Consider the following 15,957-nt stretch of genomic DNA (forward strand, 5'->3'; position numbering starts at 1 on the left):
TCGACACGGTTTGATACCCAACAAAAATATTGGAATACTTGCCCAAGAAAACTAAAATTCATATTTTTGATAGAAACCCTGACCCAACATTTATAATCGAAACGCGAACCAAAGGTATAAGTGTAACACCTTGACCCAATGATTATAATTGAATCACGAACCAAAGGTATAAAGTTTGAACGCCACAAGGAAGAATCCCTGATAAGTTCACAGTTCTTGAAGAACCAAAAGAAGAGTAAAGCCACACCTTTTTTTTTCTGATTTTTATTCAATAATACTCCTCTATTACAATGAGTGCATGCTATTTATAGGACATAACTGAAAATAGGAAATCTAAAAACGTACTAAATAATAAAACCCTAAATAAAAGTTGATTTGGTCTAAAATTAGCAAATCCAAAATAGGAAAATAGCTAAAAAACGTTCTAAATAATAAAAGCCTAAAATTAAGGTAGATCTGGTCCGAAATTAGAAGCTCCAAAATAGGAAAAATATCTATTGACTGATATGGAGTTGGAAAATCAATCAGCCATTAATTCACACCATAAATAAAGCCCAATTAAGCCAAATCAGCCCTCAATAGCTTGAATTAAATTTAGTACGCCTTCATCTTTCTTTGGGCCTAACTTGGAATGTCCTGCGTTTGAATTAGCCCAAATCTCTTGAATCAGCCTATTAAGTGCTTCTTTGATCTTCTTGGATCTTGCTTTAGTAATAGGCCCAACTCGAACATGCAATGGATCCTTAAATGCTTGTTGATACTCATCATACACTCATCCCTACATAGTGCTGGTAAAGCAAAAGTTGAGGTGCATGAGAAGTTAATGGCTCTTTAAGATTAAGGAAGAAGTAACCAAGCAATTGAAAGTTGGGTTCATCAAGCCTGTGCACCAAGCTGAGTGGATAGCCAATGTCGTTTCAACTCCTAAAAAAGATGGGTGAGTAAGAATGTTTATGAACTTTCGAGGTCTCAATAAAGTTTGCCAAAGAATGACTTCCTTTTCCCCCATATATATGTTCTTGTGGATAACACTGTCAGTAGTGCATTGATGTCTTTCATGGATGAATATATGTTTTCTTTGAATATAAGATTAAGATGACACCCAAGAATTGGCTAAGACCTCTTTTACCATTGAGTGAGGGATTTACTATTACATGGTTTTACTGTTTGGGTTGGAGAATGTAGGTACTACCTACTAAAGGATGACCACAAACTTGTTACTTAATATGATGCACAATGAGGTCAAAGTGTATATGGACAACATGATAGTAAAGTCGAAGGATCGAGAAATACAAACTTAGATTGAACCCCAAAAGTGTACATTTGAAGTGATTGTTGTAAAGTTGTCGGGATTCTTGGTAAGAGACAGAGGGATAAAAATGGACACATCTAAGATTAAAGCCATTTTGAACATGCCTCCACTCACAAATGAAAAAGAGATATGAGAATTCTTGGGGGGATTGCAATAAATTAGTAGGTTCATTACCAAACTTACTTTTACTTGTGGATCCATCTTTAAATAGTTAAGAAAGAATAAACCTCAAACATGAAACAAGGAATGTCAGAAAGAATTTGACACGATCAAAGAATATCTACTTAACCCACCTATTCCAGTGCTTCTAGAACTTGGGAAATCCCTACTCCTTTACCTTTCTGTTTTCAAGGATGCTGTGGGAAGTATCTTTACTACTCGAGCAAGAGATTGCATGATTATGAGACTTGATACACTCCTATAGAGAAGTCTTGTTTCGCCCTTGTGTGGGCCGTCTAGAAGTTAAGGGATATTCTGCTACTTTTTTAGGTATGAATTATTGCCAGAATGGATCCTTAAAGCATCTATTTGAAAAAGCTTGCTTTGAGTGGAAGATTGTTAAGGTGGTTGATCTTTGAACATGCCTCATTCAGTAGACTAGTAATTGAGTTAGGGGCATACATATATAATGATGAAATTACATTATTTTCATCTTTTTTATTATTATTTATAATTTGATATATGCAATGTGGGTAGGGGATTTGAATTCAAATTGTTTTTTTTTTATTTAAAATTTTATATAAGATAGAAATTCTACTCTAGCCAAATTTAAATGTATATGTGTATGAAACTCACTCTTGGAGACTTGAACCCCAGTCCTTATCCCTCACATCCCACAAGTATTTATACTTGTAGAGTAACTATAGTACTAAGGGTTTGCGGTGGTAATTCAAATTGTTTAAGTTGAAAACACTTAACGATGTTAGTTAAGATATATAACTCTTGGCAACATTTTCAAAGTTTTATATGGACTAAATTGTAAAAATTTAATACTAGTACTCAAATTAGGAAAAAAAAATTGACCCAAAATTAAATAAAAAAAGGTGTAATTTAAAAAGACAAAAGAAAAGAAGTCCGCAATTTCCCAAGTACAAAAATTGGTCGGTCTAAAACTAAAAGGGTTGATATATAAAGGACTTTCCCTTTGCTTCAGTTTGAAGAACGCGAGCCTTGTGCACTTGCTAGTACACACGCGCCTCTTTCAAAGTACCCTACGAACAAGAACTGGTACAAACTCTTTCTCTTCCATTATTTAATTCAAATATTTCTCAAAGAGTTTCGCTTTCCACTCTTCTTCAAGAACAATTTCTACTCTCATTGATGCATTTATTTTATAAATATATCTTTAAATTTTCTTTAAGGGTGTAATTGGGATTGGTTCTTGTACTCTTGGGTTGGCAAATTTTTTGGCTTTTGATTGAGCTTTTTTTCAAGAATGTGAGTGATGTTCGAATCTTTAGTTATAAAGTTATGAACTTTCATAGAAAATTACAACCAGGCTAGGTTTTTGTTCATTTGGAATTTCTGGGAATTAGGGTATTTGGTTGTTTTTGAGGCAAAGTGAGTTTAATTTGTGTGATATCACAAATTATCACATTATTGTTTCTGGTACTTGTAGAGTCTTTTAAGAAAATTTGAGGGATACCCATTTGAAAATTCAATGTTTATGTGACAGTTCTAAAGCTTTGTTAATTTAAGCCCAATTCTTTTTATTTTATCTTTTTTGAAATGGGTTGGCATAATTGATATTGTTTGTAGTTCAGTTCATATATTAATGCTTTGTTAGGTTGATGAGAAAATTTGAAGTAAAAGAAGTAATATATTGATGCTCTGTTAGATTAACGAGAAATTTGAAAAAGTTTAGCTACTAAAATCTGAGGCTATGTCAAACCGAATGCACTGTAAGAAATTAAGATGAATTTCAAATTGGTGGTGGACCATAGCTTGGCTGTTGATGTGATAGGGTAAATTTTTTTGATTGGTTGCTGAGAAATTAAGATGAATAGTAGGAGAAGAAATATTTTGAAGATTAAAACTAATAGTACAAATTTGTTTTCTTTAATCAATTTTTTTATCAAGAAATCAAGATTGTTGTAGGATTCATTTTTTTCCCTCTTTTATTTTCTTTCATTTTCTTGTTAATGGTTAACCAAACACGTTTTTGTTTCAATTTTGAATAAAATATATTTATTAAATTTCAAAATAAGTTTTTAAAATTATTTTATTCATTTTTTTTTTCTTGTTATAAAGTGATCGCATGCAGTGCACTTGATTATTTACACTTTTAGAGGTTTGAGTCTTTTGTGGTTTGAGTCTTGATAGTGTTCCTGAGTAGTTGTGGAAACATGGAAGGGATTATCATGTGGGTTTTGCTGCACCTTTGTTCCAACTAAAGTGGCCTACTTTTGCTTATTTGTTTGCTTATGACGAAATTTAAATGGTTAATCAACTGGCGAGTAGAGGAAAGATGTTATTGAATTGCAATTGTAACAAGTGACAACAAATTTGGTGATGTCGTCCTCTATGAATATTTTTAAAAGTGGCGATTCTTAGAAAATGGTAAATGTTTATAGAGAAGTGAGAGCTTGAAGTTAGGGTCAATACAAAATACATCTTAAGTATGTGTTAAACAATCTAGTCCACTCCAAACTATGCTAGGCCGCAAATGAAATACATACAGTTGAGATGCATGCCATCATAAAACCTCGAAGCCTGCAAATTGAGGACCTTGGCATTAAAGTATTAAGCTTTAGTAATGGAAAATTCAAATCCTCAAAATTTCTCTCTAATCCCCTTCTTGATGCCACAGAATACCAAGAGTTGCAGCGTTGTTACAAGTCACAAGCTTTATCATCAACAGACGTGCTTTTCAACTTTTGTTTTTCTTGTTTAATGAGTTTTTTTTTTGGTCAACTGTGTTAAGTTGATGAGAATTTGTTTTCCTGTCCACATTTCATTTTGATTTGAGGAATTTATTTGGAACTTTCTTGTAATAAAGACTGAACATGATGAATATACATCCACACTTTTTTTAGTCTGTTTAAAAATTGTTATTTGTGAATGAGAAAATATGAATTATGGAAACAATTATGGTTTTTAGTGAGGTGAAAGATGCTTGGAGAGATGATACCTCAACTTCCAATGGACTGAGAGTCTTGAGACTTTGTTCAACTGAACCATATTCTCTCTGTGCCCATGTACTCTAAAGATTAGGACTCATACTTAAGATTTGTTTGAATTCCACCACTATCACTTGGGAAATTAATTGTGTCTAAGAATTGGCAGGATTATGTCTATACTTTATATAAGGGCAGCTCTTTTCTTTTTTGATAAGTAAGGGCAACTCTTTTCTTTTTAATAATTTTTGTTAGTTGTTTGGAAATCTCGTGAGTGCAAGATTGACTTTTGCTCTCTTCCTCCTTTTGTTAAAGGCTTTTGGTAGTAGGATTTATAGCAATTTTTTTAAGTTTAGGTAATCTCATTGAGAAAAGCGCAAAAGGGGCGCAACCCTTGTGCACAGCTTGTACACAAGAGAAACACCAAAAACTGATATATTTATTTTAATGTTTAATTATTATTATACTTAATAATAATAATTATGTAATTATTTTACTTATTATCTTGGATCAACTTGCTTCAACTAGCTGAGGTCATCTACATTGACTCAGCCCTGCCTAAGCCATATCATCTGTTAAATATTTTATCATCATCTTCTTTGTCCCTATTGTCCTAGCTATTTTGGTCTATGATTTGTTTTTACTCCTGTACATTAAGTCAAATCAGACTCTCATGCTGGTAATGTTGGATGTGTTTATTACACATTGCCAAACCATTTGAGATGTCCTTTTGTCATTCTATAATTGATTAATGCCACCTCCACCTTCCTATGCATGCCTTGTGTTTCTCATTCCATGTTCCCTCATTGCTGCTCATTCTTCTTGACATTAATATGTTGACTACCTTTCTCTTATGGGCTTATTGCCCAGCATTTTACATTATGAAGCAGTAAAACATAACTCTTTATCAGTTTACTACATTAAGTCACATATTATGTATGTTTGGCAAAATTCATATTTTTCCATTTTCGTGTTACACTACATGCTAATTTGAAACTTCAATCTTATCATGCTATATGTTGGACAATTCTAAGGTGTTTGTGGTGATTGTTGGTTCTGCAGTTGTTTTTGCTTTCTAGAGGCTTGTGACTTTGCTGAATGGCCAATAATCCTCGATTTTCAGGTGTACAGGTAGTGTGCCCAGAGAACTGTTTCTTATAGTGTTTATATCTTATGAAACAGTTAGTTCTAGAGAGGATTTTCTTTTATTTCAATATAAAGCATTTATACCATAAGGCTTTTATACCTTAGAGTAACTTAAACTCTGAAGGAAACATCAACTGGGCTTCCCTTTTAAATTTATGTTTCCAGGTTCATGTGTTTTAAAAGGTTGGTTTTCCAGGCTCATGAGCTTATATCCCTTGAAAGCCAACTTTTTATTTATTATTTATTTTTATATAAAAAAGGTTGGTTTCAAGGGATATAAGCTCATGCATGGAAGCTTTTCTTAGTTAGGATCTGTTACCATAGTGACCAAAAGATGGGGTTTTTATTGATAAAATTGATCTATTGGTTTTTTCTTTCTTTTGCTAATTAATTTTTCTTTTTGTTGGCAAAGCCTCTTCAGCCTCCAATAATTGGTTCGATGGAACCTCCCCGAAGTTTTGTTCCACCCATGTCTTCTCAAGTAATGCATCCTTTCTAGCTGAGTTTGTATCACCTGTATATATTATTAACATGAATAAAAATAAAATCTTTTTAAATAAATTTTTTTTTTTGCTGCAGTTCCGACAGGTGGTTCCAGCACAGCAACCTCAGCAGTTCAATCCTGTGCCTTCTCAACATTTTTATCCTGTTGGCAGAGGTGTTCCGCTAATGAATGTTGGATTGCCTCCTCATCAAACTTTGCAACCCCAATTCTCTCAGCCAATGCCGCAGTTACCCCCGAGAGCTGGTCAGCCAGGTCATGCTACACTGCCATCACAGCCAATTCCATTGCCAGTTGCTCAGCCAAACATGCACATTGCATCTGAAAAACCAATTCCTCAGCTTAATGCTCAAAATCCCAATAACTATTCACCTGGATTAGGTGGCCCAGAAAGACCTCTCACTCCGTCATATACTGTAAGATTTCAAAGTATTCTCATTTCTGAATTTCATAATTTATTCCAATTCTTTGGGCCTTGAATCTATATAATTACATTTATGCAGTTTGCACCATCTTCTTATGGTCAACTACATATAAATTTTAATGCACCCACCCAGTATCAGTCTACATCTCAAATGCATCCACCCAGTATTTCTTCTTCGAGACAACTTAGTTTATCATCTGAAAGCCAGAGCACTGCCCCTGTTACATCTCTGCAGCACAGTGTTGAACAACCTTCAGTTCCCACTTCTGTTGCATCGGTAAGGTGTCTTTCTTTTTCTCCTTTTAATACAGTTGCTGAGTTCTTCAGCATCATGGTCAAATTGTTTATGCTTCTTTGCTGTCTGAAATGCTATTTATCTGGATTCTTGACATGTACACACTTATCAAAATTTTCAGGCAACAAGTGTCCAGCCAAGCTCCACTAGAGAGGCCTCGACAGATTGGATAGAGCATACTTCTGCTGATGGAAGAAGGTATATGATTCTAATCAATTAATTACCAGTAAAGACAGACAAATCCCACCACAAAAAGGGGAATTTTTTTTTTAACCTTAATGAATAAAGTCAATAAACATCTAAAAAATCATTGCCAAGAGCCTTGTGGTTCAATTGGTTGGCATCTCTGGTGTTTCTGAAGGAGACATCCAGGGTTCAAATCCCCCTCCCCGAACTATCGAATTATAAAAACTAAAAAAAAAAATCTTTGCATTGAAACACCTTGTACTCCTTGTGTACTTGAGTTGTGCCCCTTCTTTTTAATTATAAAAAAAAATAAAAAGGCTCACCATAGGTTGAGGAAGTTTTTGGATGTTTGTGGAGTGAAGTTTTTAAGATGTTTTTGGCTTAGTGGGTGATGTTGTAGACAGTAGTTGACATATTATTTGGATGGAGGAATTGGTTTGGGAAACACTATTTGAATGTTTGAAATCTTACTCCGTTATGTTTGATGTGGATAGGAAGGGAATAGCCGTACGGTCAAGGACATTGAGAGAACTCTAGATCAATTGAAATCCTTGTTGATTTGTACCTTGTTTGATTGGTCTCATGCTTGTGTTTTACACATTGTAATTCAGTTTTTTAGACCAAAACTCTTTTTGCTTTTTTGTAATATTAAGATGCTTTGTGTTCATCATTGTGAATATGAAGGAAGATACTTTTTTTATTTATCAAAAGGGGGAAGGTTGACGCTATTGAAGAGCACACTTTCGAGCTTGCCTAGATATTATTCATCTTTATTCACCATTCCCACTAGTGTAGTGAATAGAATAGAGGTTACAGAGGAATTTTCTATGGGGTGGTTTAGGAGAGTTCAAACATCATTTGGTTGGATGGGATAAGATGTGTACTCCCTTGGCTAGTGGAGGGTTGGGGATTTGGAAACTTACTACTTTCAATCAATCTTTGTTGGGTAAGTGGTTATGGAGGTTTGGGTTGGAGGAAAACTGACTGTGGAGGTGGGTAGTTACTGTGAAGTATGGGGAGGAGTGGGGTGGGTGGTATTCAGAACCTGTTCGAGATGCCCATGGTTGTGGGTTGTGGAAGTGTTAGAATGAGGGGAGTTCGTTTTTTTACGGTGCATTCGGCTTGATGCGGGCCTCGGTAGTCAAATTCAATTCTGACATGATTGTGTAGGGATTAGCCTTTGAAGATGTTTCTTGTCCTGTTTGAAACTGCTGTGGATAAGGTGCTTTTGTGGAATCGTTGTTGGAGAGACAGGAGGAGGGGGAAAGGAGGAGTTGGGGTCTGGGCTTCATGAGAAGTTTTAATGATTGGGAGATTGGTGGGGTGGCTTCATTCCTCCATTTGTTAGATTCTCATGTTCCCCATTAGGGAGGGAGAAGATTGGATGAGATGGACGCTAAAGAATAGTGCGGTTCACTGTGTGATCTTTTTATGAGACCTCGCCATCCCCTATGCATTTCCCTTGGAAAGCCACATGGAGGGTTAAGGCTTCTCAGAGAGTTTCCTTTTTTGTGTGCACAATGGCTTGGGGGAAAATTCTTACTTGTGAGAACCTACTTAATAGGGGGTTGTTCAATGGTGAGTTCTCATGTTGTATGTGCCTTTGTAGCGGTGAGACTGTGGACCACCTCTTAATACATTGTAGCGTGGCTTTTGAGTTGGGGAGTTTTGTATTTTGGACGTTTGGGATTTAGAGGGTATTACCAGAGAAGGTTCTTGATTAATTATGTGGGTGGTGGAATGGGGCACCTAATCATTTTTCAGATATCTAGAATTTTGTTCCATTGACTTACTTTTAAAAATGTGGAGTGCATGCCAACTCAATTGCTAGCACCCTTCATTAGTTCTCTTTATGAGTTGTTTTTTTCTTTAGGTCTCCCAGACAGTAATCTATCTAATTTTTAATAGAGTCGTTCATATGTAGTTAGTTTTTCCGATAATTCTTTAGGCTACTTTGTGCCTTTTTTCATGAGGTAGTCTTATTTCAATAAAATTATTCTTACCTAAAATAAATAAAATGAAGTATCTTCTACTTAAATATTATTACTTGCTTTCAGTTGAGGAATGCTTTTTTTGGCTAAAGACTATTATCCTGTGGAGTATTATGACCCAGCTGACAACCAATCCCAAGGGTTGTTGAGATTGCAATATCTGAATTTTATTACACTAAGACATAGGGTGAAGTTTGTCTTTGAGTAATTCAAACACTTTAAATGTATATATATCTGATGAGATCAAGTGTAGAATCTAGGGTTAAAGGTTTGCATGTGCTTGTGGCGGACTAAAGGTCTAGTTTGATTTGTGGATCCAGGGTTTACAACTTTTGAAAAAAGAAGGGTTGGGGTTCAACAATGACTATGGTTTTTATATATAAAAAAAAAACAATAACTATGGTTCTTTAGGGAAGAGAAACAATTTGATTTTGGGTTGCAAAGAGTTAAGAGGTTAGAAGAAATAAAAAAATGAATGTCCACAATCTATGAACAGTACATGTGAATAGTGCACATGAAAAGTACCAGGGATAAAATATCAAATAGAATGAACAGAGAGAGAGAGAGGGGGGGGGGGGGGGAAGAGAGAGAGCAATAAGGACGATGTGCCTCAGTACTCAAAACATTGAAAATTTTATCGATCAATTCCCCTTCGTTTTAGTGAAATAACACACTTATATAAACCCTAAATCTTCACTACTCCTAATACAAATAAAACTCATACTTTTAGTAGCGAACCAAATAAGTTTGACTAGTAAACCAAACCCTTATTGAATTGATCCGAAGGCCACATATACAGACCCATAAAGTAAATAAGACTTGCAAATTTATACAATGAAACCCAAAGCCCACAATTATGGTCCATACCTAACAATTACAAAATTATTAAAATACTCGACTTGAGAATAACCAAATAAAACATAAAATAAAAATACAAAAGCCTAATTAACTACCATAGAAACTTATTCTTGGGCTTTACCTTAACCTTAGGCTTCCTAAGAGGATATTGTTTCTCTAACCAAGCTATGGTTGCGTGATCATTGTTAGTCCATCTTGGCACCCTCTGCTTTTTTTTTTTTTTGGGGGGGGGGGGGGGTGGGTGGGGTGGGGAATTGGAACTGTATCCTTGCATAGAGGTGCTACAATATTCTCCCTTTGTCTATAGAGTACCACAATATTGTGCTTATTGCAATCGTTTTTCAGTCATTATTTATATTCCATAATTGGTTTAATTTGTTATTTGTTACAAATTCTGACTATTCTTTTCCACATTAATCATTCAGATACTATTTTAACAAGAGGACAAGGCAATCTAGTTGGGAGAAGCCTTTAGAATTGATGACGCCAATTGAGGTGAGTCTTGCCTTCTCCACTTCTTCAAATATATGACATGTTAGTTATTCTATTGAATAGTATTAAAATGTATGGTGGATATGTGTGCTGGTATACATATCTCTCCTGTGATTTACATGTCTAACTTGGTTCTGCGTTAGCAAATTTCTTGTTTTACAATTATTATTATTATTTTTTTGCATTGCTTGTTATTCCATAAACATTTTTTCAGTGGTCTAGTGAAAAGATACTTCCAGTTGTTCATATGGAATGATTTTCCTGTCAAGCAGACATGCATCAATCTTGAACTTTTTGGACTTAGTGCAAGGGCGATTGCATCCAATAGGTGCTTGCTACTGTTAGATAATAGCTTTTTAGCTCTCTTTTGGATGAAGTTGTGGAAGAATTCTCTGTCCATATTAATTTGTTCCTCTGACTCTTAATTATGGCTGGAAGCTGTGTCTTATGAATTGGTCAGAAGCTTTTCATTGTGATTTACTCCCACTACCTCTCTGTTGAGAACAGAAGGAATGTATATCTCTTGCCTTTTGTTTTTTTTGATTTTTTTGTCCTTCCATTTTTTGTTTGAGGTTGTAAATGAAATGATTATTTAGTTCACTTTTGTATTTTTATTGGAAAACACGGGTTCTCATCTCTCTTTTGCACCCACTCCCAATTTTGATATTGCATGGGAAATAATTACTCTATGGGGTATTTTTTGGAATTAAATGAAACTGTTCACATAATTTCTCTGCTGATGTATTGCATAGTCTAGTCACAATATCTTTGAATACAACCTTCATTGTTGATTCCATGCTTGATATTGTTTCTCTACTAGTGTGTTGCCATGTACTAAATCTTTGACCTTATTCGTCTACCATTTGATGTACTCCAAGGTATTCTCTCTTGGTAAGAATTGCTGAGATATCATGACAGTTTTCTGGTTTTGGTATAAATTTTCCTTTAGACCTATAAAGTTATGGTGTTTTCAATTCCTTTGGAAAGTTGTTTCTATTTCACTCGTTTATTATCCATATATATGCTGTGTGACTTCCGTAGTTTTAAAGATGGTTACAGGTACATGCTGTGCTACTCTTTTGAGAGGTAGGATATGCTGTGGGTCTTTGCTCCTTTCTCTACCTACTATATAGCTTGAATGTTAGTAAATTCCATCATTTGTATTACTTCCTTGATTGTTATAATTTTATTTGGTTGAGGTTTTGTTGATTCATAAATAAATGGTAATAGATTGTCTCTTGCCCTGTTTTCATGATAGGATGTGCATTATTCTTTTTTTTGATAGGAGGATGTGCATTATTCTTGAGCGTACACATCATTTTTTCTTTATTTGTTTTAGGCTTAATTTTTTTTTTAGACCAAGTGTTTGAATGTCAATGTACAGCATGTAGGCTCCCATTATATAATTTTATTACTCATTTAATTTGATAAATTACAGTGCTTTTGATCCTTATTTCCTATACCTGCTGCTGTGGCTAACCGTATTGAGAAACTTCAATGGAATTTCTTATGGGGTGGGCTAGGTGATGAGCCCAAATTTCACTTGGTTAGATGGGCTACTGTTTGTACTCCTTCTTCAAGTAGCTTGGGGATAAGGAAGGTTACACTTTTTAATGAAGCTTTGCTTGGGAAGTGGCTATGGAGATTTGGGATTGAAAGGGATGCTCTTTGGAGGCGAGTGATAGAGGTGAAATATGGATGTGTCCGCTGGTGTACCAAATTTTTTTTTTATGGTCCATATGGTGTTGGTTTGTGGAAAAATATTAGTAGGGGATGACCTTCTTTTTCACGTCATATTTTGTATGATATTGGTGATGGGTCAACGGTGAGGTTTTGGCAAGACTGTTGGTGTGGGGAGACATCTCTTCCAGTCACCTATCCTGAATTGTTTAGGTTTTTCCAAGATAAGGAGGCAAGTGTGGCGAAGCTTATGAAGTCCACTAATGGAGTTCTTTTTTGGGATGTAAGTTTCTTTAGGGGTGTTCATGCTCGGGAATTAGAGGCTGTGTTGAGCTTCATGGATACCATACATGGAGCTATAGTAAGGGGGTTTGGTGAGGATAAGATATGTTGGAAACCAGATAGAAGTAAAGGATTCATGGTTAACAATTATTATAGTCTTCTAGTGGGCTCTAATGATTATTGTTTTCCATGGAAAAGTATTTGGAAGCAGAAGATCCCTTCTTGAGTGGCGTTCTTTGTTTGGACTGCTACTTTAGGGAAATGCTTGATGATTGACAATATACGTAAAAGGAAGGTTTGGATATTGGATTGGTGTTATATGTGCAAGTGTAACGGTGAATCAGTTAACCATCTATTTCTTCACTGTCCAGTTGCTATGGATTTGTGGTTTATGGTTTTGGGTTTATTTGGAGTAAGCTGGGTTATGCTGTAGTCTGTTATGGGGCTCCTAGCTTGCTGGCAAGGCAGACTTGGTCATCATAGGAATGGTCATATATGGTTAATTATTCCCCATTACTTAATGTGGTGTCTTTGGAGGGAAAGAAATAGTAGGTGTTTTGAAGGTAATGAGAGATTCATACCAGACCTCAAGCTATTTTTTTTAGAGCTTTATTAGGTTGGTTGGCTACTTTGCGAAACCAATCATTCTCTACCTCTCTTGATTTTCTTGATTCTTGTAATTTTTGTTGACCCCTTGTACACTCCTTGTGTACTAGAGTGTCCCTTTTTTTATATCAATAAAACTTATTACTTATAAAAAAAAAAAATTTGATAAATTACATGTCAATTAAATAAGTGACAGAGAATATGGCTTCAGATAGAATAGAATGGATGAAAAGAATACATGTGACTAACCATAAGTAATTTGTTGAGAATCCATAGTCTACCCCAAAAAAAATTGGGACTAAGGCTTTGTTGTTGTTGTGTTGATTTGATTAAACAAGAAAACAATCCTTATATTATATTTCTTGATGTTTATTATTTGAGATCTATAGTTTTGCACTTCTTGACTCATTAAAGTTGTGGTTTCCTATGTTTACATGATAGGATGTGCATTATTCTTATAATGCCAGTATTGTCAGGATGAATGCGTGCAGAATAAGAAATGAAAGTTGATTGTAATGTCTATGTGGCATGGGCTTGGATATGAGTGTTGAGTGTGGGTACATGTACTGGTCTTCCTGTTGTCTGCATCCAAAGTGTCACATAGCCCAGTTTCTGTTGTGTTGAAATAGTATGCCAGATAGGATGGTGAGATGAGGATGCGATGACAGAACATTGGCTGAGATGGATTGGTCATATCCAATGTAGGTAAGGATTGAGTGCTAATGCTAGGGGGCTGAGGGTGTTAGCTAGTACGAGATGACTTGAAACTGCATCATTCCTAGTGATCTAGTAAAATTTTTTTTCCTTAATAGAGAGCATAATGGTTAAATAAGATTTATAGTGAATTGGTAGTATTTGCTATCTGCAACACCTTCAATTTTTGAACCTTCAAATCACACCATTCCCAAATTTTTAATAGGGGAGTTTATTTTATTTTTTCCTTAATGAATATATGGAAGTGTCATATTCTTAATCCAATTGAATCCAAATTGTTGGAATAATTTCATCAAGAAGTCAAAAAGGAACCCAAGAAAAGTAAAATTTAGCGTTATTTTCTCCAATAATCTCTAGCTTAACAGGCACCTCCTCTTGCTTGCAAGTACTAGGTGGAGGGTGAGGTCATGAGTTCAAGACCCATTGGGTGCATGTGTAACTCGTCAATAAAAAAACTTTTAACATTTCTTCATTGTCAAATGAGGGGCCTTCCAGTACATGTCTTTTCTGAAGGGGTATGGATATCCTTTACAATTTTTATTATATAAACTTAAAAATAACGTGTTCAAATGCCAGAGAGCAACTATAACCTTGCCCAGACCTTTGGCGTGAGAGAGTGTCATCTCTTGAAAAGGTTCCAAAACCTCTTACTGGTGGGCTTCTACTTGCTTGAAAGTTCTCTCCTTTTCTTTTTAAAGGTGGAAAAAAATTGATCACAAATTAAAAAGCACCTTTAGTTATAGTTAAATTAAAACCACCCTCCCTCTTTTTCCCCTTCTGTTTATGTTATTATTGTTTCAGTCTTTTTTCCTTACTAAAGTCTGGTTAAGTTACCATTATCATCTGGAATAAGCTATTCATTTCCAAGATTTCTTAATTGGGAAATTTTTATGGGCTACAGTATTTATTTATTTTTTACTACTGTGACAGAGGGCTGATGCATCAACTAACTGGAAGGAATATACAAGTCCTGATGGAAGGAAGTGTGTGATCTAATATTTGATTCCTTGAAGCCATTCCTTTATTAGCTTTGCAACCTCTGAAGTCATTGGTGACTTATTTCCCGTTTTTGTGATTTTGTTGCAGGTACTACTACAACAAGGTTACCAAGGAATCCAAATGGTCTATCCCTGAGGAGCTGAAGGTTTTCTCCCTTATCAACAAATTTATCTTCATACCTGTTTTTGATTTTTTCCCTCTTGTTATTTTCTCTTCTTCATCATACTGAGCATATACTTTGCTTCAAGTTGGCTCGTGAGCAAGTTGAAAAGTTGTCTGTTGTGGGAACACAGCTGGAAACATCTGTAAATCCTCCTGCCTCAGCTTGTATTCCTCCCGCTGTGGTTGAAGCACCATCTGGTCGAGATACTGCATCTTCTGCTGCTCAAGGAATTGCTTCAAGCCCAGTTTCAGTGAGACCTGATGCCCCTGCTGGTGAACCTATGTTGGTTTCTGGGTCCTCTGCTTCAACTGTTATACCTTCTTCTATGGATGAAAATGCAGATGGAGTGCAGACACTTCCAAATGTTGTTACTCCATCAACTGCTGTTCCAGAAAGTGCTGAAGCCTCTGTCACCGTGGCCTTTACCACTCAGGACTCAATGTATGGTCAATCTAACTAATTTTGAGTGTTCTGATTGTAAATTGCAAATGGCATGTACTTGTATTTACTTCTATGCTTGAGTTTTATAGGAATGAGGTCAACGAACTTTCATCTCAAGATATTCTTAGTTCTGTAGATGGAGTTCCTGTAAAAGCTGCAGAGGTATGCCTTTTTTAATTAATAAAAATTTTTAGTTGTGGTTATGTATATTCTCAAAGACAGTAAGTTTTTGTAGGGAGTTGATGCGGTTAACTCCTTGGAGGAAGTTAAGAAAGATGAAACAGGGGAAAAAATGCATGACATTGCATTGGAAGCAAAACCAGTTGATCCAGAACCCTTAATTTATGCCAATAAACTGGTATGATATAGAACTCACTGCATTCAAGTCTTTTTTTATTGTTGCCTTTCTGGACATTGACTAGTAATTGTCACTGGCCTTTTCTTTTTAGGAGGCTAAAAATGCATTCAAAGCACTTTTGGAGTCAGCTAATGTTGGGTCTGAGTGGACCTGGGATCGGGTACTTTTGTCAATATTGTCTTCTGTTTTTGCTATATATTTTAGTGCCTGACATCTTACTTAAATATCAGGCCATGAGAGTAATAATTAATGACAGAAGGTATGGAGCTTTGAAGACACTTGGAGAGCGGAAGCAAGTTTTCAACGAGGTAAATCATTGTGAGGACGTATTTTTAACTTAAGTATTTAATATGTCAATAGTTTTGTCTGGTTCTGGCTGTGTGCTGGCATAC

General features: G+C 35.5%; 1 protein-coding gene across 2 annotated transcripts in view; it reads left to right on the forward strand.

Annotated features, from left to right (window-relative positions):
• The first annotated feature begins 2,403 nt into the window (after nt 1-2,403).
• The window catches only part of LOC126707363 (pre-mRNA-processing protein 40A-like), a 31,130-nt gene continuing 17,576 nt past the window's right edge, over nt 2,404-15,957 (forward strand). The window contains exons 1-14 of one of the 2 annotated variants that reach the window (XM_050406968.1): nt 2,404-2,539; nt 5,491-5,559; nt 5,987-6,055; nt 6,154-6,492; nt 6,580-6,777; nt 6,917-6,993; nt 10,256-10,325; nt 14,535-14,587; nt 14,691-14,748; nt 14,852-15,207; nt 15,297-15,369; nt 15,443-15,565; nt 15,657-15,725; nt 15,796-15,873. In XM_050406968.1, the coding sequence (XP_050262925.1) occupies nt 5,527-5,559; nt 5,987-6,055; nt 6,154-6,492; nt 6,580-6,777; nt 6,917-6,993; nt 10,256-10,325; nt 14,535-14,587; nt 14,691-14,748; nt 14,852-15,207; nt 15,297-15,369; nt 15,443-15,565; nt 15,657-15,725; nt 15,796-15,873 (1,596 nt within the window). In that variant the 5' untranslated portion in view covers nt 2,404-2,539; nt 5,491-5,526. The remainder of the gene's footprint in view (nt 2,540-5,490; nt 5,560-5,986; nt 6,056-6,153; nt 6,493-6,579; nt 6,778-6,916; nt 6,994-10,255; nt 10,326-14,534; nt 14,588-14,690; nt 14,749-14,851; nt 15,208-15,296; nt 15,370-15,442; nt 15,566-15,656; nt 15,726-15,795; nt 15,874-15,957) is intronic. The other variant, XM_050406969.1, reaches the window with a different exon arrangement.

The sequence above is a fragment of the Quercus robur genome, chromosome 11 (assembly GCF_932294415.1).
Source record: "Quercus robur chromosome 11, dhQueRobu3.1, whole genome shotgun sequence".
NCBI lineage: Eukaryota > Viridiplantae > Streptophyta > Magnoliopsida > Fagales > Fagaceae > Quercus > Quercus robur.